The 21,181-nt window shown below is 40.9% G+C and overlaps 1 protein-coding gene across 5 annotated transcripts in view; it reads left to right on the plus strand.

Moving 5' to 3' along the window:
- kif13a (kinesin family member 13A) overlaps positions 1 to 21,181 on the plus strand; it is a 121,212-nt gene that overhangs the window by 77,643 nt on the left and 22,388 nt on the right. For 4 of the 5 annotated variants that reach the window (XM_061915806.1, XM_061915809.1, XM_061915807.1 and 1 more), the window contains exons 17-28: positions 8,776 to 8,995; positions 12,160 to 12,322; positions 12,412 to 12,555; positions 12,617 to 12,772; positions 12,884 to 13,048; positions 13,135 to 13,308; positions 15,424 to 15,575; positions 15,642 to 15,774; positions 15,878 to 16,024; positions 16,253 to 16,285; positions 20,716 to 20,815; positions 21,031 to 21,157. In XM_061915806.1, the coding sequence (XP_061771790.1) occupies positions 8,776 to 8,995; positions 12,160 to 12,322; positions 12,412 to 12,555; positions 12,617 to 12,772; positions 12,884 to 13,048; positions 13,135 to 13,308; positions 15,424 to 15,575; positions 15,642 to 15,774; positions 15,878 to 16,024; positions 16,253 to 16,285; positions 20,716 to 20,815; positions 21,031 to 21,157 (1,714 nt within the window). The remainder of the gene's footprint in view (positions 1 to 8,775; positions 8,996 to 12,159; positions 12,323 to 12,411; positions 12,556 to 12,616; positions 12,773 to 12,883; positions 13,049 to 13,134; positions 13,309 to 15,423; positions 15,576 to 15,641; positions 15,775 to 15,877; positions 16,025 to 16,252; positions 16,286 to 20,715; positions 20,816 to 21,030; positions 21,158 to 21,181) is intronic. The other variant, XM_061915808.1, reaches the window with a different exon arrangement.

Raw genomic sequence — 21,181 nt, forward strand, 5'->3', positions numbered from 1 at the left:
CAATATGGATATGGTTACAGTTATTTTTACTACTGTTGGCCATGTATTGCTAGGCATTTTTGGGGGGCAACAACATTCAAGCCCTGAGCCCAGTTAGTACCTTTAGTATATGGCAGTCCTGCTCACTTTTTTTGGCGTGGCAACTTGGGGTAGAGGCTCCCACTGTCCCACATTTGGTGGCAGACATTGCAAGGACAAGGAGCTTTGAAAGGTCAGACCAGGTCAGTAAATAGAGCAGAAATAATAATAAAATGAAATAAAAAAAACACTTATAGTGCATCCGGAAAGTGTTCACAGCATTTAAATTTTTTACACATTTTGTTATGTTACAGCCTTATTCCAAAATAGAATACATTAATTTTCTACAGACAATACTTCATAACGACAATGTGAATAGTTTTTTGTTTTTTTTAAATAAACGAATAGAAAACACATGTACAAAAGTATTCAAAGTCTTTGCTCAATACTTTGTTGATACACATTTGGTAGCAGTTACAGCCTCAAGTCTTTTTGAATATGATGCCTCAAGCTTAGAACACCTATCTTTGGGCAGTTTTACTCATTCCTCGTCACCCATTCCTCTTACAGCACCTCTCAAGCTTCATCAGGTTAGATAAGAAGTGTGGGTTTTCATCCAGGATGTGTCTGTACATTCCCTCTATTTTGACCGGTCTTCCAGTTTCTGCCCCTAAGAACCATCCCCACAGCATGATGCTGCCACCACCTTGCTTCACTGTATGGATGGTATTGGCCTGGTGATGAGCGGGGCCTTGTTTCCTCTAAACATAATGCCTGACATCCACGCCAAAGAGTTCAATCTTCGTCTCATCAGACTAGACACTTTTGTTTCTTATTATCTTCCAGGTGCATTTTGGCAAACATTTGACTAAGAAATGGTTTCCGTCTGACCACTCTACTGTACAGGCCTGCTTGGTGTACAGTGATGGTTGTCCTTCTGGAAGGTTCTCCTCTCTCAAAAGAGAAATGCTGTATCTCTGACCATCGGGTTCTTAGTCACCTCCCTGACTAGACTAAAATGAATGCAGCAATGTACAGAGACATCCTGGATGAAAACCAACACTTCCCATCCAACCTGATGGAGCTTGAGAGGTGCTGCAAAGCAGAATGGGCGAAACTGCCCAAAGATAGGTGTGCCAAACTTGTGGCGTTGTATTTAAAAAGACTTAAGGCTGTAACTGCTGACAAGGTACATCAACAAAGTATTGAGCAAAGGCTGGGAATACTTATGTACTTATGTGATTTCTTAAGGTTTTTATTTGTAATAAATTAGCAAAAAAAAAAATTTTAAAAACCTTTCCAAATTGTCATTATGGGGTATTGTTTGTAGAAATGTGAGGACAAAAACAAATTAATTCGGTTTTGGAATAAGGCTGTAACATAGCAAAATAGGGAAAAAGTGAAGAACTGCAAATACTTTCCGGATGCATTGTACTTAGTGTGTGCATTCATTTTGCTATTAAAGTACTACTCTTTGTTAAAAAGATACAATATACTGGGGGATAACCGGCACCATCTGTCGAATATGGTGGTGCACATGCCCTCTTGCTTTGGGAGGAAGGTTTTACCGCCCCCACACAGCAGTAAAAGGACTAGGTCACAATTAATTTAATTTGCAATCAATTGCACATCATTTTGTTTCGAAGCTATTTGCAGTTGCCAAATTTTTTGTAAAAGTGGCTGTATGTAGTAATCTGGCCAGAAATTGTACTGCAATCACGATCAAGATTCTGCAGTCCCCTCCCACTCTCCATGACTAAGGTTGCCAGATACGCAGCCAAATCCGAATCCTACTCCAAGGCAAATGGCAATATTTTACTCGGGGGTCGCGATAGATTGTTGGCATTACCCTGCTAAAATGTCTAGTTTGACCGCACGGACCACCTTCTATCCGTCCATCCATTTTCTTCCGCTTATCCGAGGTCGGATCGCGGGGGCAGTAGCCTAAGCAGAGAATCCCAGACTTCCCTCTCCACAGCCACTTTGTCCAGCTCCTCCCGGAGGATTCCGAGGCGTTGCCAGGCCAGCCGGAAGACATAGTGTTCTCAATGTGTCCTGGGTCTTCCCCGTGGCCTCCTGCCGGTCGAACGTGCCCTGAACACCTCTCTAGGAAGGCGTCCGGGTAGCATCTTGAACAGATGCCCGAACCACCTCATCTGGCTCCTATAAATATTTTATGGATAATAATATATAGTAGGGGTGTAACGGTACGTCTATTTGTATTAAACCATTTCGGTACGGGGGTTTCGTTTCGGTTCGGAGGTGTACCGAACGAGTACACATGCTAGCAGTGGCCGGGCTAGGACAACATGTTAAAGCCAGAGCTGGAAGACCCTTTGCCTCGTTAAGATTTCCCGTTTGGGAACACTTTGGCTGCGCGATACAACAATGGAGGACGGAGGTTTGCCAAGATTGTTCAGCAGCTGCTTCTGACAACACGTCAAACATGTGTTGCACCTTTCCTGCTTCCGGCTCCCATAGTGTCTCCCTTGCGTGCACAACCCTTCACTCTACCCGGCAGTGGGTCTCCACAGCTCTGGACTCCCGGGTAAATGAAGAGTCCGACAATTAAATGCAAATCATTGCTTTATTGAGTTCTTCCACACAGCCAATCCAACAAAACACCAGCCACTCCCCATACTCACTACCGCTCCCTCACCAGGCTCGCTCGCCCACACCCTCACTGACGTCACATGCTGTCCCATATTAAAGGGCCACACACCAGGGGCGGTTCTAGGCATGCTTATATGAGGGGGCAGTCAGAAATGTGAAGGGGGCATCATGTGTACACATCATGCCCCAGCACTTTTTTTTCTGTGCTTATAGTAACAATGCTTTCTTCATTGAAATGGGTCTTTAGCTATGTGTCCAACACCAACCTGGAGTAGTGGATTGCACTTTGTCAGGCCTCTACCTTCAGACCTGTCCAACTTGGGTGTCCCTCCTGAACACTAAGCTCCTGCTGGTATAGCTCTTAAGGTCACTGAGGCCCGCAAACCCCCTGACCACAATAAGGTGGCAATCCCTCAGGGGGGGAAACATTAACAGCGCTGCCATATTTCCGACAGGGGAAACAGAAGCAGGCGCCTCGCACCACAGAATACTCTAGCCATGGTCGTGTGCGGTACCAGGCAGGATTGAATGATCTTAATGTTGTACCAAATGCACGCTTTGGGTAGCCACCCAGTATTGGCTGAGATGGTGAGTTGCCATTTAAGTCACTGGGTAGCTGAGCAGGCTGCTTTGGGGGAGCGCTTGTTGGGGGAACGGAGGGAGCTGGTGCAGGAGAAACAGTGCTTGCTGGTGCTAAAGGTGCAGTATTGCTAGCTGCTGTCCCTGATGTACTAGCAGTAGCATCATTGCTACTACTACATGCAGGAGCAGGACTAGACTTTTTAAATGCTCTGAGAAATGGATGCATTACAGAGCATTAACTTTCTCTTTGTGAGCTGCTGGAAGCTGGAGCAGAAAATAAGTAAGCTTGAACAACAACAGAAAAAACCCGCTGTGATTACATGAAGAAAAACAACAACAGTACAGGACTACAGCCTTGGGCGGGGCTTTATGTAGGGCAGGGGTGTCAAACTCAAATACAGAGTGGGCCAAAATTTTAAACGGAACAAAGCCGCGGGCCAAGGTTGAACCAATTAACCTTTTAGTAGGGACCCAAACAAGTTTTGCATTAAATATTGAACAAGCAAGGCTTATATAACTTTAGTGACATGCAAAATCCAGTTTCAAATAATAATAATAATTAAAAAAATATCAATGGCATCCATCCATCGATCCATTTTCTACCGCTTATTCCCTTTCGGGGTCGCGGGGGGCGCTGGCGCCTATCTCAGCTACAATCGGGCGGAAGGCGGGGTAGACCTTGGACAAGTCGCCAACTCATCGCAGGGCCAACACAGATAGACAGACAACATTCACACTCACATTCACACACTAGGGCCAAATTAGCGTTGCCAATCAACCTATCCCCAGGTGCATGTCTTTGGAAGTGGGAGGAAGCCGGAGTACCCGGAGGGAACCCACGCATTCACGGGGAGAACATGCAAACTCCGCACAGAAAGATCCCGAGCCTGGATTTGAACCCAGGACTGCAGGACCTTCGTATTGTGAGGCAGACGCACTAACCCCTCTGCCACCGTGAAGCAATGGCATATCAAATACAATTTAAATAAAAATGTTCTGCCTTTTTTCCTATTTGCAATCTTCTGAGGTCAATATCAAATTTTTTCCACAGGCTCATAATAAATTTGAAAATAAAATAACAATAATGAATGAACCAAACATTCAAGCCTTGAAGTAGCAAGAGAAAATGCATGAATAAAACGTTAATTATTGGTCAGTTTGCTGGAAGTTTCCCAGAAGAGTTAGTGCTGCAAGGGTTTCTGGGTATTTGTTCTGTTGTGTTACAGTGCGGATGTTCACCCGAAATGTGCTTGTCATTGTGCCGCATATTTGTAACAGTGCTAAAGTTTTTTATACGGCCACCCTCAGTGTGACCTCTATGGCTGTTGACCAAGTATGCGTTGCATTCACTTGTGCGTGTGTGTGTGTGTGTGTGTGTGTGTGTGTGTGTAAAAGCCACAAGTATTATGTGACACGCTGTTAGTATGGAGGAAAAGCGGACGTGATGACAGGTTGTAGAGAACGTTAAAGGCAGTGCCTTAAATGCACGGCCCCAATATAGTTGTCCAGGTGGAAATCGGTAGAAATTCGGGAGAATGGTTGCCCCGTAAGATTTTCGGGAGGGGCAGTGAACTTCGGGAGTCTACCGGGAAAATTAGGAGGGTTGGCAAGTATGAGTATTAGCGGTTGAATGCGGTGTTACAGCGGCACCGACGCTGTATAACACCGGCGGGCCAGATCTAATGCTAAATTGATATTGCCTCAAGGGCCAAATGAAATTACACGGCGGGCCAGAGTTTGACACCCATGACGTAGGGGTCTGTCAGACACAGGTCACTTGTCTTCAGTTTGTCACATGCAGTGGACGTGGGCACTCATCTGGGCACAAAATTCATTCACTCCAATGTATGTGTGTTGCCCACTTGCTTGTAAATTGATGAAAACGGCTGTGTTTTTGTTTTTAGGTGTCTTGGTCATATCAATTGAAACTTATAATTTGTTTATTACAAAATGTAGATTAAAACATTAAAGATTGACTATGTAGAATTACAAGAAAAACAACAGAAAAATAATTCCAGCAGTCGATTGCCAGACCGTTGCTAAGTAAAACGGGCCGTTGCTAAGGACTCCGCTCTGAACAGAGGACAGCAGAGGAGGACTGCTGAGCAGGATATATACCTTATGTTTCATTTTTACCGTCATTAACAGCATCATAAATGACTTGTAGCTTGTTACAGGAACAGTGGAGGCTCTCTGCCTTCCAAACCACTGCTGCTCAGAGCCTCCGCTGTCACTGCTCTCGTCAAGTTGTAAAAAAAAAAAAGAAACTCCGTAGCACCGAAAGTCCGCGACGATAAACGTGTTTATGACAGACACTACACAAATACACCCATCCTAACAAGTATATGATAAATGTAGACAACTTTTCCTTTTCCTTTACTTTCATACTGCAACAGTGATTGGATGTTTACTGAGGGCTGAGGGGTGTGTGCGGGTGTGTGTCTGCTGCGCAGCCAGTGGAATGTTGAATACACGCACAGCGGAGGGAGGGATGAGAGGGAAGCCGACACTACTATAACGTGTGTCCCTTTTTCGGCGGATTTTTCCGCTAGTGCAGATAATTTTGTCAACTTGTAATGTAGTAATTTTGTGAGTTTATTAAAATTTGCTTTCTCAATTTTGATTTGAGGGGGCAAGACATTTATTTAAGGGGGCTCTGCCCCCTCTTGCCCCTGCTTAGAGCCGGCCATGCCACACACACACATACGCTACTCTCATAACACAGTGGTTCTCAACCTTTTTTCAGTGATGTACCCCTTGTGAAAAATGTTTTAATTCAAGTACCCCCTAATCAGAGCAAAGCATTTTTGGTTGAAAAAAAGAGATAAAGAAGTAAAATACAGCACTATGTCATCAGTTTCTGATTTATTAAATTGTATAACAGTGCAAAATGTTGCTCATTTGTAGTTGTCTTTCTTGAACTATTTGGAAAGAAACATATAAAAATAACTAAAAACTTGTTGAAAAATAAACAAGTAAATCAATTATGAATAAAGATTTCTCCACATAGAAGTAATCATCAACTTAAAGTGCCCTCTTTGGGGATTGTAATAGAGATCCATCTGGATTCATCAACTTCATTCTAAACATTTCTTCACAAAAAAATAAATCTTTAACATCAATATGTATGGAACATGTCCACAAAAAACGGCGGCCGGTGTTGATTAACGTGGACCCCGACTTAAACATGTTGAAAAACTTATTGGGGTGTTACCATTTAGTGGTCAATTGTACCGAATATGTACTGTACTGTGCAATCTACTAATAAAAGTCTCAATCAATCAATCAATCAAAAAAAGCACTTTATATGCAAAAAGATTTTGTTAAGAAACCATTCTGAGCCTTATCTTAATTAGTTTATATTTTATATATGTTATAAATGTATTAACCCTAGCAATGGACCCTGGGTGTATATATATGTTATGCCATTGTTTACAACTGTGGTAAATAAATAACCAAAAAATTAATATTTTGTTGTTTTCTTACTGTACCGAAAATGAACCGAACCGTGACCTCTAAACCGAGGTACGTACCGAACCGAAATTGTTTGTGTACCATTACACTCCTAATATATAGTATATTATATATCGCATAGGCCTACTTTGATGGCAAGCCAAGGCCAACAGTAAAATAACCGCCACATTTCGTTCAGCATAACTCAGTGGTTCTTAACCTTGTTGGAGGTACCGAACCCCACCAGTTTCATATGCACATTCACCGAACCCTTCTTTAGTGAAAAATCTTTTCTTTTTTTTTTCTTTTTTTAAATTCAAGACAAAGTTATGTTTTTTTTACTGGTGCGTGCATGAACATCCCCTGGTTCAAAGAACAAAACCAACACAGTGCTTGAACTCGCAACAAATGACTCACTGGCATATCAGATGGAAAATTAGAGGGAACATTGTTTGGTGGTATCCATAATACGGCGATAGGGAGAAGTTTTTATTTACAGGATTCGTCGTGTGTGTCTTGACCTCCGCGATGGAGGCTCCGCCAAACCTCTGAAGCCGACTCACCGAACCCCTAGGGTTCGATCGAACCCAGGTTAAGAACCACTGGCATAACTCCATATTGCATCCAACCTGGCGCACTGCATTCTCTCCCATGTATCACCATCTTTCAGTTCTGAGTGCAATTCTGTGAGCCAACCCATGTTACGCATAAATCATACAGCCTACTACCATGTTAATACACAAAGTAGAAAATCATTAAATGTAATGCATGATATTGTGCCGAGCAAATACCACCCCATATGTGCTTAATGCACATACAGTACCGGAAACAGCAATTAGCCGTGCTAATGTTGTAACGCATTTCCTCAGCGTGTCAGCATATTGAGAAGGAAATAGGCACTGACAGTTGGATGACACATCGACATACAGGCTAACGGGCATATATTTCCTCCTTTAGCCTGTATGTTGATGTGTCATTGACCGGGCTAGCATGCTAACTAAGCATTGCACAAGGAGCTGAGCATCACGCTAAGCAATCGTTGCACGAACACACTAATTTTGTTAGACACTGTCATAGACTGCATTGGACAATATAGTTTACATGCGAAATGTCCATTTCCATTTATTTCAAGTAATAGGAAAACGAAAATGCTTTACTTACCTTTCAAGGAAGAAATGAGCAAGTTTGGCGTCAGATGAAAAAATCTTCTCCGCCTTCAATCGTCTCAATCTTTCAAAAGCATCTCCAATACAAATTCTCGTTTTGTTCCTGGCTTTTTCATGAATAAATTTAGAATTGTAAAGACGGCTTTTAGATTTACTAAAGTCTGACATGTTTAGTAACTTTACCAGTGGCAGTAGCCAGACGAAAGTGTTGGTGCGTAACTGGCAACCTGGATGTGACACACTCACGGACTTTTTAATTGGTCAAACGGTGGAGGGCGGGGCATCAAAATGAAAACAATAATAATATTTCAGGGCTGTAAATCTAATTTTGAAATGAGTACACAATGGCTAACTACTGTTATTAGTTAAAGAGGTATTCAAAAAGAACATGATTTATTAATGCCTTTTGACATATCAGGGTCATTTATGATGACTTGACATTAAATTTATACATATGGCACCTCTAAGCAGTATGATTAATCGGTTTTGGTTAACATAACTAATGTCTACATATGCACAGCTACAGTATGTATTGATAGGTAAAATTTGTGGGGCAACAGCATTCAAGCCTCAACCCCATTTATTACAATTGGCACATGGCAAACCTGCTCACTGTCTTTGGCGCGGCAACTTGGGGCAGAGGCTTACACTGCCCCACCTTCACTTGTAGGAACAGGGAGTAAACAGGGCAGAAATATTAATACTCCAAAATCAGCACATTATTTTTTAGTACATGCATTAATTTTGTTATTAGATAACTACTCTTTGTTAAAAAAAAATACATAATAAAGGATATCCAGCACCATCTGTCAATCATGGTGGGGCATTGCCCTACTTGCCCCTAAAACAATAATCCCTTTTTATGACTGTTGTTAATTTATTTTTCTGTGTTAGCCATGCAAGCTGTATATAAGTTGTGTATTTCATTATTACACGCATCTAGACCCCATGCAGAATGCTGTCCAGGTTCTGGAAAAGCAGTACCTGGAGGAGAAGCGCACAGCTCTGGAGGAGCAGAGGATGATGTACGAGCGAGAGCTGGAATCGCTACGACAACAGCTTTCTCCAGAGAAAACACAACAGCACCACCGCAGCAGCAGTGAACGCCTCACGTTCCAGTCGCACACACCACACAGCAAGCTGCAACTGTGGACAGAGGAAAGGTTGGTAGGACACATGAATAAATACAAAAGCACCGTACATATGAGGCCTGATCTACTAAACTCCAAATAATAAATGCTAAATAGTGTCTGTCTGCCATAAAATCACGTGGCCGTGTTGCGGGTGATCATCATTCAGCAGCTATAAAATTCGAAGATTATATTGCTCAATACACGACTCGGCTAATATTTTTTTATTTCTGATAGTCCAAATATGTTGACAAACAATTATAGTCTGTCTTTGCAGTGCTTTCACCTCCTTTCTCACAGCCGTTTGTGCATAACTGTGCCAGTTTGCACAAAGAATTCTAACATGTTAAATATAGACACAAAACAGGGGCCGCAGAACAGTTTTTTCCTCGATAAATCACATTTTGAGCGCTATATGATTATATTTGCATATTATTTTCCCAGTATTGTGGGCCTTCTAATAATTTGCATATACATGAAGACAAACACTCTAAAGGGATTCCCCTTCTTATTTTGTTCACTTAAGAGAGGAAATCGCACAAGCCTATTAGATCAGCTTTGCGCATATTTTAATACACGCAAACCGTTAGATGTTTAGGCCCATACTGTAAATATGGGCTTGGATCTTGGTACCCCGCCTTCCGCCCGATTGTAGCTGAGATAGGCGCCAGCGCCTCCCGCGACCCCAAAAGGGAATAAGCGGTAGAAAATGGATGGATGGATCTTGGTCTGGGTTAATCATTAATAAGTCAGTATATTACGCTGTCTATTGCTATTCTGCATTCTCATGTATGACAGTCATTTTCTGCTCTGTTGGTTTTTCCCACACCGTGTTTTACCATAAGTATGAGGTTCCACCCAGTCTTAAAGATGAAGATACAGCAAGACAGTGTTTAGTGTAGGGAGCAATGTAGAATTACAGTTGTCCTCCTTATATGACGATAACCACCTCTGGAAAAGCTTCAGTGAAGTGAAGCTCTGGGTTGGATTGGGTCAAACCACTAAGTGAAACTGCCAACATGCAGCATCCAAAGTGTCAGAGAGCGTATCTTAAAGCCAGGTACCGGGCCGCAGCTCGATTGGTACCGGGCAGAATAATGTTTTATAAAAAAAAAAAATGTTTTAATTAAAAAAAAAGTTATTTATTTGAAAAAAAAAAAAAATTCAAATCAACATAAAACACACAATATACACTTACAATTGATAAACCAACCCAAAAAACCTCCCTTTTTCATGACAAAGAAAATAAATTAAAAAAATAATCCACCCCGCCGGGCCGCGGGACAAATTATCAGGCGTTGACATGTCTGCAGCTACAAAAAGGTTGGGGACCACTGTCTTAAAGGATCCTTTTGCGCTGAGAGAAAGTTTCAGTCAGTGTCGTCATCTTGCTGCATTAAAGGCTGCTGGGAAGCTTGAAATATCCCGCTTGGAGCCAAACAAAAAACATGGTTAACGACTGTGATAAACTATGTGAATATGTAATTTGGCTGTCAGCGGGCCTAACACCAAAAATCTCCATTGGCAGCCTTTATCCCTTTTAAAGGGGAATTTAATCTACATTTATAAACATTTCCTTGTGGTCTAGATCAGTGGTTCTCAACCTTTTTTCAGTGATGTACCCCCTGTGAACATTTTTTTAATTCAAGTACCCCCTAATCAGAGCAAAGCATTTTTGGTTGAAAAAAAGAGATAAAGAAGTAAAATACAGCACTATGTCATCAGTTTCTGATTTATTAAATTGTATAACAGTGCAAAATGTTGCTCATTTGTAGTTGTCTTTCTTGAACTATTTGGAAAAAAAGATATAAAAAGAACTAAAAACTTGTTGAAAAATAAACAAGTGATTCAATTATAAATAAAAATTTCTACACATAGAAGTAATCATCAACTTAAAGTGCCCTCTTTGGGGATTGTATAAGAGATCTATCTGAATTAATGATCTTAATTCTAAACATTTCTTCACAAAAAATAAATCTTTAACATCAATATTTATGGAACATGTCCACAAAAAATCTAGCTGTCAACACACAGTTTATGACCTTACATTCATATTTTGTTGAAGTATTATTCAATAAATATATTTATAAAGGATTTTTTAATTGTTGCTATTTTTAGAATATTAAAAAAAAATCTCACGTAACCCTTGGCATACCCTCAAGTACCCCCAGGGGTACGCGTACCCCCATTTGAGAACCACTGGTCTAGATAATATGTATTAGATATGCACTGGTGTAAAGTGGCGGCAGCGGTGGTAGCGGCGGCAGCGGCGGCGCTGACCAAGAAGAACGCGGAGTTGGAATATAATTACAACACTTTATGTACATATTTGTATAATATTTACATATTTATATAATATGTAACTCCAGGCTCCATTCACAGACAGAGTCCCATTGCTTTTATGAGCGGTCGAGTGAGTCAAAAGCCGAAAAAAAAAAAAGAAAAAAAAAAAATATATATATATTTTTTTGTTTGTTTTTTTTTGTTTTTATTTGTGGCGGCCGTAATTCTTTCGTGGCGGGCCGCCACAAATAAATGAATGTGTGGGAAACCCTGCATAGAGTCACTCAGTCACAAAATTAAGTACACCTGCACACCCGCCAGCTGCTTTTTGCAGCATTTATGTCACTACATGTTTCATGTCAGTGTTGTTATGCACATACTGAGTTTGGATTAAAATAATACTTTATCATACTTTTTTGTGTTTCCTCACAGCCTGAAGAACATGTGGAGGAGCTCCTGCCCTTCTGGCTAATAGTTTTACTTATATATCCAAATAAGTACATCTACCTCGCTGTGACATCACGCGAACAGAGGCATCCAATACTGTGTGCAAGCTATCACAAAATGATTTATGATATGATGCTTTAGCATTGTTTAATATGAGTATCCAATATTGTAACAACATTCATAAGTTAAAAAATAAAGACGAAAATCATCAAATGTCCCCTTTAAGTATGGAGGAGTTGAATAGTGGGCTTATCTCGCATCATGGCCATGAAGGGAGGAGTGGGTGCTATAATACTGTAGCTCTCAAGTAATGTAATGATAAACATTTTTCTTGGTTTTATTTAGCATTGTAAATACATTTTTACAATGTTAAATTTGGAAGCCATAGGCAACTTTGGGTAATAAAGAAATTATGTCCTTTATCCTGAATGAGCCAATGTTTTGTATTCTCTGTTTATGTGCGTCAGGGATGAACTTTTCCGCCAGAGTCTTTCTCGGCTGAGGGAGCAGGTCCTAAAAGCCAAAACGCTGGTGCGAGAGGCCAACTTTTTGGCTGAGGAGATGAGCAAACTGACTGACTTTCAGGTCACGCTTCAGATTCCTGCAGCCAACCTTAGTGCCAACCGCAAGGTCAACCGCCTGATCCCCGCCACCAAGCAATGGTTTCTAACTACTCCAGGTCCTCAGGCCTACTTAAAAGTTGTCCTTTTTTTTTTTAGCGTGGAGCCATAGTGAGTGAGCCGGCTATTCAGGTGCGCAGGAAGGGGAGGGGAACTCAGGTGTGGACGATTGACAAGCTGGAAAACAAGCTGGTGGATATGAGAGACCACTACAGGGACTGGAAGGAAGGCTCGGAGGAGATGGTAAGTAAGAGAAGATAAAGCACACAGTTTATCCATAAACTCATTAAATTAATGTGTGTAGTTGCAGTACAACAAGGCAAACGGTAAACACTCCGACCCATTTTACGACGCACAAGAAAACCACAATCTCATAGGAGTGGCCAACATTTTTCTGGAGTGCCTCTTCCATGATGTCAAGCTGCAATACGCTGTTCCCATCATCAGTCAACAGGGGGAGGTAAGCACTCATCAGTTGCTCCACTGCCATCTTCTTCATCTGCAAGCGTGTGTTTGGCGGTTCTCTTTCCTTTCACTGGAGAGATGATGTTTGTGTCGCTTGTGTGTACAGTTAGCCGGCAGGTTGCACGTAGAGCTGATGCGAGTCAGCGGCACTGTGCCTGAGCGCCTATCTGGTGGAGACGACTCCTCTGAGAACTCAAGTGAGAGCAGCTGCTACGAGGTGATGGACACCAATGGAGAGATTGTCCACATGGCCAAGAGGCTCATTATCAGGGTATAATCCACATCTGAACAACACAGATAACTTTCAAATGTAGGATATGTGCTGAGGCTTCATCCTGTGTGTTGTCTGTGCTGCAGGTTCGCATCAGGGAGGCAACAGGGCTGCCTCTCAATCTGTCCAACTTTGTCTTCTGTCAGTACAATTTCTGGGAACATGGCGAGCCCACAGTGGCTCCTCCAATGGTGAGCCCAGACAGGCCGTCCTCTCTGAACCCAGATACTCAGTTTACGGTCCAGTTTGACCACTGCAAGGTAAGAAATACATGAACTATTACAGTAAGCTTATGTCTTTCGTATCATGTTGGTTCTCATTTTATGATTGCTATTACAGTAGAACCTCAATTTACGAACTTAATTCGTTCCTGAATGAGGTTTGTGAATGGGAAAAAATGCATAGTGAAGCAAATTTCTCCATAAGAAACAATGTAAATATAAATATTGGATTCCAGTCTCGAAAAAAATTCATATTTTACTGAAGGTTTTGTACACTTTGAACACAAAATAAAGTGCTATACAGTACTCTGTATCAAACAAACATAACACGGTGTGATGGATCAACTTTGTCTTTACCAACAAGCCAAAAAATTATGAACCTTGCTGTATGCACTGCTCTGCCAACACGTGCACACATACAGAAGTCCCGTTGGTGCCCTCACAAACGATCAGAAATCACAAAATCATTTACATTATCTATTGTATTGCTACAATAATAAACATTTAAAAAAGTAAATTCCACCCACATTAAAAACATCTGCAGAAGACAGAGGTAGAAGAAAGGGGGTGGGGGGTTTGTGTGTGTACTTTGAAATAGGCAAACTGAACAACAGGTAGTGTCTTTTCTTCTGCTGTGTAATAAGTCTGCTCTGGCATTTTTTTTCCAGAAAAGTCCAGTCTCATCACAATTAAAATTTGCTGTGTTACTAAACTTGTTTCATGAGTTCTTCCATGCTTGTCAGCGCCATTGATCTACTCCTTGCAAATAGTGTTTTTTTTAACTCCATGGCATTCCCTCCTTCTTTCCACGCTGGTCTGTTGAGATTTTGGGATCCATATTGAGTCAGCAAAATGGAAAAAACACAAAAAAAAAGGCACACACAATGAAACATTAAGGAGTGATTAATAATGTTGTGTGCAGCAAGTGACTTGTAGGGCTCCGCGTGCGATACATAATGAACGACTGAATTAAGCGTTCGTACACATAGACATGGTTCGCACAAAAAAGCATAATTGGCTCAATCTAAAAGTTTGCAAATGAAAATGTCGCAATTACAGGGTTTCATAAATCGAGGTTCCACTGTATTCTTCCATTGATATTTGCATTACATTTTGGTCACATATTGACGAAAGATATCTACGTTTCAAAATAGTTACAATGTTTCTGTAAACTTAAGAAAAGAGCATACATCTGTCATATCTAAATAACATGTATGAAACCATCCTAGCAATTCATAAAAATGTTTTCATTAAGCTGTTAAGTATGAGCCAACCTGCAAAATTGGCAGCTCTGGAGTTTATATTAGAGACAACAGCGATGGGAAAGCTCACATTTATGTGGGTATCCCACTTTGCTGATTTCTGCTTATGAAAATATTAGCAAGTGCGAGACTAATGGTATCAATCCATCAATGCTATACATTGCTGGAGAATACCAACTTCCCAGAATTCCTGGCGACACTGTTTTGCATATGTGTTTGAATTACATGATTATCGCTATGTAAAGTTCCATCCATCCAATTTTTTATTCTTTTCCCTTATGGGGTAAGTAAGGGGAGTGCTGTAGCCCAAGTTGCTATTTATTATTGCCTGTAGTAGTAATAGGTGCCCTCTGTAAGTTTGATCCACCTTTTACGTTTCATCCGCCCTTCCGTTGCTTTGTCAACCTCATTGTGTGTTCATTATTGGCTAATGCCCTGATAAAGAGCAAATTTCTTAAAAGCGAAAACAGAGGTGTTGTTGATCATTCTTTTGTTGACTCTTGTGCGACGCAATATGTTTATAATCCTCTTACCAACCACTACCAGTAGTCATTATTGCATGTATTACCCCTTCCAAAGCAAAAAAGGCAATCATTAATGGTATTGTCTTTGGCACTGTTTGTTAGTTAACAGGATTAATGTGCAACATAATTTGAATGTAGCAAGAAGCCTTTAACTTTTATGAAGATCTGAATGTAGGTGTGGATGTGACTGTTTATTTTCACGTTTCTTGCTCAATAGGGAGTAAAACTGTACAAACTTGCAGATGACAATTTGTCATTAAAACTCCCAATCGTCACATACAGTGTAGCAATTATTTTGTTGTATTATTGATTTTGCAGGTGTCAAATATTGAATGTCCTAAATGAACTCACTATTGTGTTCCGCACAGGAATATGTTGTTCATGTGACAGATGACTTTTTGGAGTTCATATCAGACGGAGCCTTGGCGATAGAAGTGTGGGGTCACTGGTGTGCTAAAAATGGACGCCGTCCGTGGGAGTTAGACGCACTGGAAGCCAAGACTCAAACACTCCGAGACAGGTAAAGAAAGACTTTGTGCTGATAGACGGGATAAGCTTCTCTAAATTTGGTGCACATTCCCTGAAGGTGGAGCGAAGTGTCTCGCAGGATCGAGCTGTGGGTCTCCATCCAGGAGTTGAATGAACAGGGAGAGTACTCTGCCGTGGAGCTGCTTCCTGGAAAAGACATCAGCACAGGAGGAGTCTTCCAACTGCGGCAGGTCGGAGAAAAACAGAAAATTGTACTCAGTATTTCAAGTAGCCGTAACAGGGCTGTGACTCATGTAATAGCATTGTGTTAAAGTTGATGATTTATTCGAACAGGGTCACTCCAGGAGGCTTCATGTCAGCGTGAATCCGGTCCAGAACTCAGGCACCCTGCCTCTGCTGATGGAGGCCTTGTTGTCTGTGTCTATTGGCTGTGTGACGGTGCGATCCTCCAAATTGCAGAGACCCCTTGATACCTACCAGGTCTGTAAAACACATTCATCATAAATTGTAGACAGGAAATAGTAGTATACAAACAAGCTCCATGAGTTAGTATAGTGAATTTCTTAATTATTATTGAGCTGTTAATTGCTTGCAGGTGTCAGCTGCAGTTCTTCCACACACACACACACACGCATACACACACACACACACACACACACACATTTGCACGTGCACACACATTTGACAAAGTGTGTTCTCTCCTGCCAGAGAGAGGTGGAGGACGATATGGATAGTTATCAGGTATCTTCATCCTGCTGTAATGCACCCCGCAGCATGAAGGATCATGTGTTTGCAACAAGGCGCCCCTTGCCTAATAAGCCTGCAAGGGAGGAGGACGAGGGCTGTCCCTCTGCCCTCTAAAACGACTTTGCTTTATTAAACAAAATACGCGACTTCTGTAATTACATATCACAACGGCCATTCTTCTGTGGCTTAACACAGTTCCACACGCAGCTCAGCTGGCCAATCCTATGCATTGAGTCTTATATGCACTAACGTTACTGTTTGCTGTCACTACTGAACAATACTTACTATACTGTACTTAAATGAATGCTGCATGGCTGACACTACTTTGCATGGTGGATGTGCACGGTTTCCAAAGATGTAATTTGGTTGGCTTTTGAGGGTGTCCTTAAAGTTTTGTTTCAGGATGTGCAGGAAGGATCCTGGGTGGCTACTTCCGCAATGTACCGTTATGTCCAAAATAATTAATGATTCAAATGTTGAATTAAAAGAACTTATTATTTGTGGACATGGCACAACAGAGGGGAAAAACACAGTGAGAAGTTGTCATTGTTTTGTGTTACACCTTTTAAAAAGGATTCATATATCTGACTATAATGCCATCTTTCTCAAGATTCTAGTAAATTCTAGCATAATTTAATCTACTATAACAGGGATGTCAAACTCATTTTTATTGAGGGCCACATTGCAAGTATGGCTGCCCTTATAGGGCCGCTTATAATAGTGAATCTGGATGAATATCAATATTATTTAGCTTTGTTACACAATTTGCATTGGCAATTGATTTTGATTATTATATTTTTGACTAACAAATTAATGGATAACTTGTTTTGAAATTGTAAACCAAGGTGTTAACATTAAATTAGGTAGCAGGCCACGTTTTAATAATGTGGAGGGCCACATTAAATGAAGTGGCGGGCAGCATTAAGTAATGTTTTGGGCCACATTCAACTATATTTTGGGCCACTTTAATGTTGTGGAAGGTCACGGTAAATGAAGTGCCGCGCCACATTAAATGACTTACCCATTTAATGATGTTTTGGGTCACATTAAATGAAGTGGAGGGCCACTGTAAATGAAGTGCCGTGCCACGTTAAATGGCATACCCATTTAATGATGATTTAGGCCACATTAATGGCGTGGTGGATCACTTTAAATGACATGGCAGGCCAGTATATATGATGTGGCACAATTAATAGTGTAGTGGGCCACAGTATATGATGTGGCAGGCCATTTTAAATGAAGTAGCAGGCCACGTTTAAAGGTGTGGAGGGCCGCTTTGATGATGTAGCGCATGGGTGTCAAACTCTGGCCCGCGGGCCAAATTTGGCCCACCATGTCATTTCAATTGGCCCTTGATGCAATATGAAATTAACATTAGCGTTGGCCCGCCGGTATTATACAGCGGCAGTGCCGGTGTAACACCGCAATTCCTCACACTTGCCAACCCTCCCGATTTTCCCGGGAGACTCCCGAAGTTCAGTGCCCCTCCCGAAAATCTCCCGGGGCAACCATTCTCCCGAATTTCTCCCGATTTCTCCCGATTTCCACCTGGACAACAATATTGGGGGCCTGCCTTACAAGGCACTGCCTTTAGCCTCCTCAACAACCTGTCGTCACGTCCGCTTTTCCTCCATACAAACAGCGTGTCGGCCCCGTCGCATAATATATGCGGCTTTTACACACACATAAGTGAATGCAAGGCATACTTGATCAACAGCCATACAGGTCACACTGAGGATGGCCGTATAAACAGCTTTAACACTGGTACAAATATGCGCCACACTGTAAACCCACACCAAACAAGAATGACAAACACAATTCGGGAGAACGTCTGCACCGTAACACAACATAAACACAACAGAACAAATACCCAGAACACTTGCAGAACTAACTCTTCCAGGACGCTACAATATATTTTGATGTTTACCTCAAAAGGCTGCAAATAGAAAAGAGGCATTCAATTTTTATTAAAATTTTATTTGATAAGTCATTGATTTTTCTTAATTATTATTATTTTTATTATTATTATTATTATTATTATTATTTGAAACTCGATTTTGCATGTCACTTTACATTTATATAAGCATTGCTTGTTCAATATTCAATGCAAAACTTGTTTGGGTCCCTATTAAAAGGTTAACTTTTTAAAACCTTGGCCCGTGGCTTTATTCAGTTTTAAATTGTGGCCCACTCTGTATTTGAGTTTGACACCCCTGATGTAGCGGGTCACCTTAAATGAACCGTGAACTCTCTCTATTGTATGTATTGGGGCACTGAACTTTTCTTCAAAGTGTCAAAACAAATGAAAATATCAATTACATTTTTAAAATTAATGTTAATCTCTTCACATAATATCTTATATAAGAAATTCTCAAATAATGGGGGTGTCTTCAGTATCATTGTCTTCATTCATGCTTGAATGATACACAAGCCTTCAGCTGGATGGCAGCAGAGCTCTGAGTTAACCAGTAGAAGCAGCACATTGGAACAGGAGAAGGGATAGAGATGTTTCTGATAGGAATGAAAAGAACATCCAAAGAGGTGTCAAAGGCAAGGAAAATTGACAATAACTAGAATAAAAAGACCAGGAAGTACAACCTAATATATTGCACTTTGCTCTTGAATTCATCCCTTAGAACTCTGGTGGCAAATAAAATGAAAAAGTTTTTATTTTTACTTTGTTTAATCGATCAAAATGCACATTCCAGTGACTCATTTGCACCTATTTCAAACAGCCTTGTCTTGTCTAAATGTTGTAAATTGAGGTATAACAATAAACCTAACTTGAACATTTTAAGTTGTTGCAGATGTTTTCTTAGCTCCTTTTATTGATTTATTATGTATAAGGATGGCTACGGTTCACATTTGAACAGATATGGTACCAATTACTGGGACCAGTGAATCAGTACCAGTAGTTAAGGGTACCAAGTTTCATTATTTTTGTGTGTTAATAAATATTAATAGTTTTTTTGTCTTTTAAATAAAATCGTATTTTTCATTGCAAAATTTAACATTTTGCTGATTATGATAACTGTTGTCCATTTGGGGTATCTGAAAGTATGACATTAAGTTGCAATTAAGTCCAAGCCCTTAGATAGCAGTAGTGGATGGTTTAGGGTGTGTTTTTTGTTGTGCCCTCAAAAGTGTTTATACTGCAAGTATTGCACTTGTTACAAACAAGCTGTTTAATGTGCATCTTAGTTGTAGTTTTTCTTAACAAATTTGGAGGTGGGGAAATTCCCAGGTAAAATCGCTAACATTAATCAGTAGCACGTCAATAGCAAAGCCAATGTAAATTAGCATCAAGCTAGCACATTTTTTGAAATGTGGAGCCTTAATTTGCTTACATTGGAGCATTTTTTGAGTCACTTGCTTTGCTCCATTAAAAATTGCAACATTATCTAGAGGTAGTTTTGCTTAGTGCGCTTCCAGTGCTGTTGAGTCGGCAACCAGGCATTACGTCACGCACAACCCAGGTACCGTAATACAGCACCGTTGGATTTTTACTTGAATCGGTGCCTGGTAGGACCGGCGGTATTTGGTTGCTGCCAAAAAACTACCAGTTTCGGTATCGATCCCTAATTATATAATAATTTATTTTCTGCAATATTTTTAACTTATTGTATGCAGAATGCTTGGTCACAACATATACAGTAATTTGTTCAGATAAATAAATATGATCTGTTTTTGTATTGTCCAGTATTTAGATTTGGGGGTGGGTCAAATAGAGCATGACAGAAAATAACTAAGAACCACTGTCTGATGTTGGCCATATTATAGTATTTTGCCACCTATGTCATTTCTAGCTAACCATGAAATACCAAATAAAAATGAGCTGTAACTCAAAATAAGCATGTTGTGAATCATATTGGGCTTAGCATGAGCATAGTAAAAACATTAAAGCCAGGTAATACAACCTAATTATTATTTTAGTGTGGAAGATCTTTAACAGTATTAGTTTAGCATTTGTTGGGTTCACTGCAATATGGATGGGTGAGTTATTGCCATGTCTGCCTCACACCCAGGAGGTGCTGGATTTGAATCCTCCGTGTGCCGTATGAGTTTTCTCCTCGTACTTGCATGGTTTCCTTCTACAATCCAAAAAATAATGCATGTTAGCTTAATCGTAGACTCTAAATTGTCAATGACTGTGTATAGTTGTTTTTCTATACTGTATGTGCCCTGTGATTGACTGGTTACCAGTCCAGGGTGTACCCTGCCTCTCCACATAAGTCAGCTCAGCCATGACCATGATTAGAATAAGCATTAAAAAATTAATCCATCAAATGTCTAGAGAAGCGCATATGGCCTTCCATCAGGTGCACCTTTGTCCTTGTGTGATAATGCTTAACGGCATGCTGGTTTACCCGCTGGCGTTGGCACTGGACAAACTGGCACTGGTTTTGTTGTATGTCTGCTTCCAGGAAGAAGATTTGAGCTGTGTAAGAGAGCGATGGTCAGACGCTCTGATCAAACGACGAGAGTACCTTGATGAACAGATCAAGAGGATCATCAACAAGCACGGTGAGTTTGAAACCTTCCAGATAAACCACCTACATGTTGGACCAAACATGACCTAAGTACCACCTTGTTTTGTAACGTGAGCCCACCTATACCCAGATATATACGTAGTTTAGTGGGCTGCAGTTGATATTCACATGGCAAAAGGAGTGTTGATTGTCATCCTCAGACTTTTGGTTGGTTATGGTAACTTTCTCCTTGTGTGTCGTTCCCTTCAGAGAAGTCAGAAGAGGATGTTGAGCGTGAAGCCCGGCTGGTGGAACAATGGGTCGGCCTTACTGAGGAAAGAAACGCAGTGCTCGTCCCCACACCGGCAAGTGGCATCCCAGGAGCTCCTGCTGACTGGTAAATATATATACTCTTACTTTT

The sequence above is a fragment of the Nerophis ophidion genome, linkage group LG11 (assembly GCF_033978795.1).
Source record: "Nerophis ophidion isolate RoL-2023_Sa linkage group LG11, RoL_Noph_v1.0, whole genome shotgun sequence".
Classification (NCBI taxonomy): domain Eukaryota; kingdom Metazoa; phylum Chordata; class Actinopteri; order Syngnathiformes; family Syngnathidae; genus Nerophis; species Nerophis ophidion.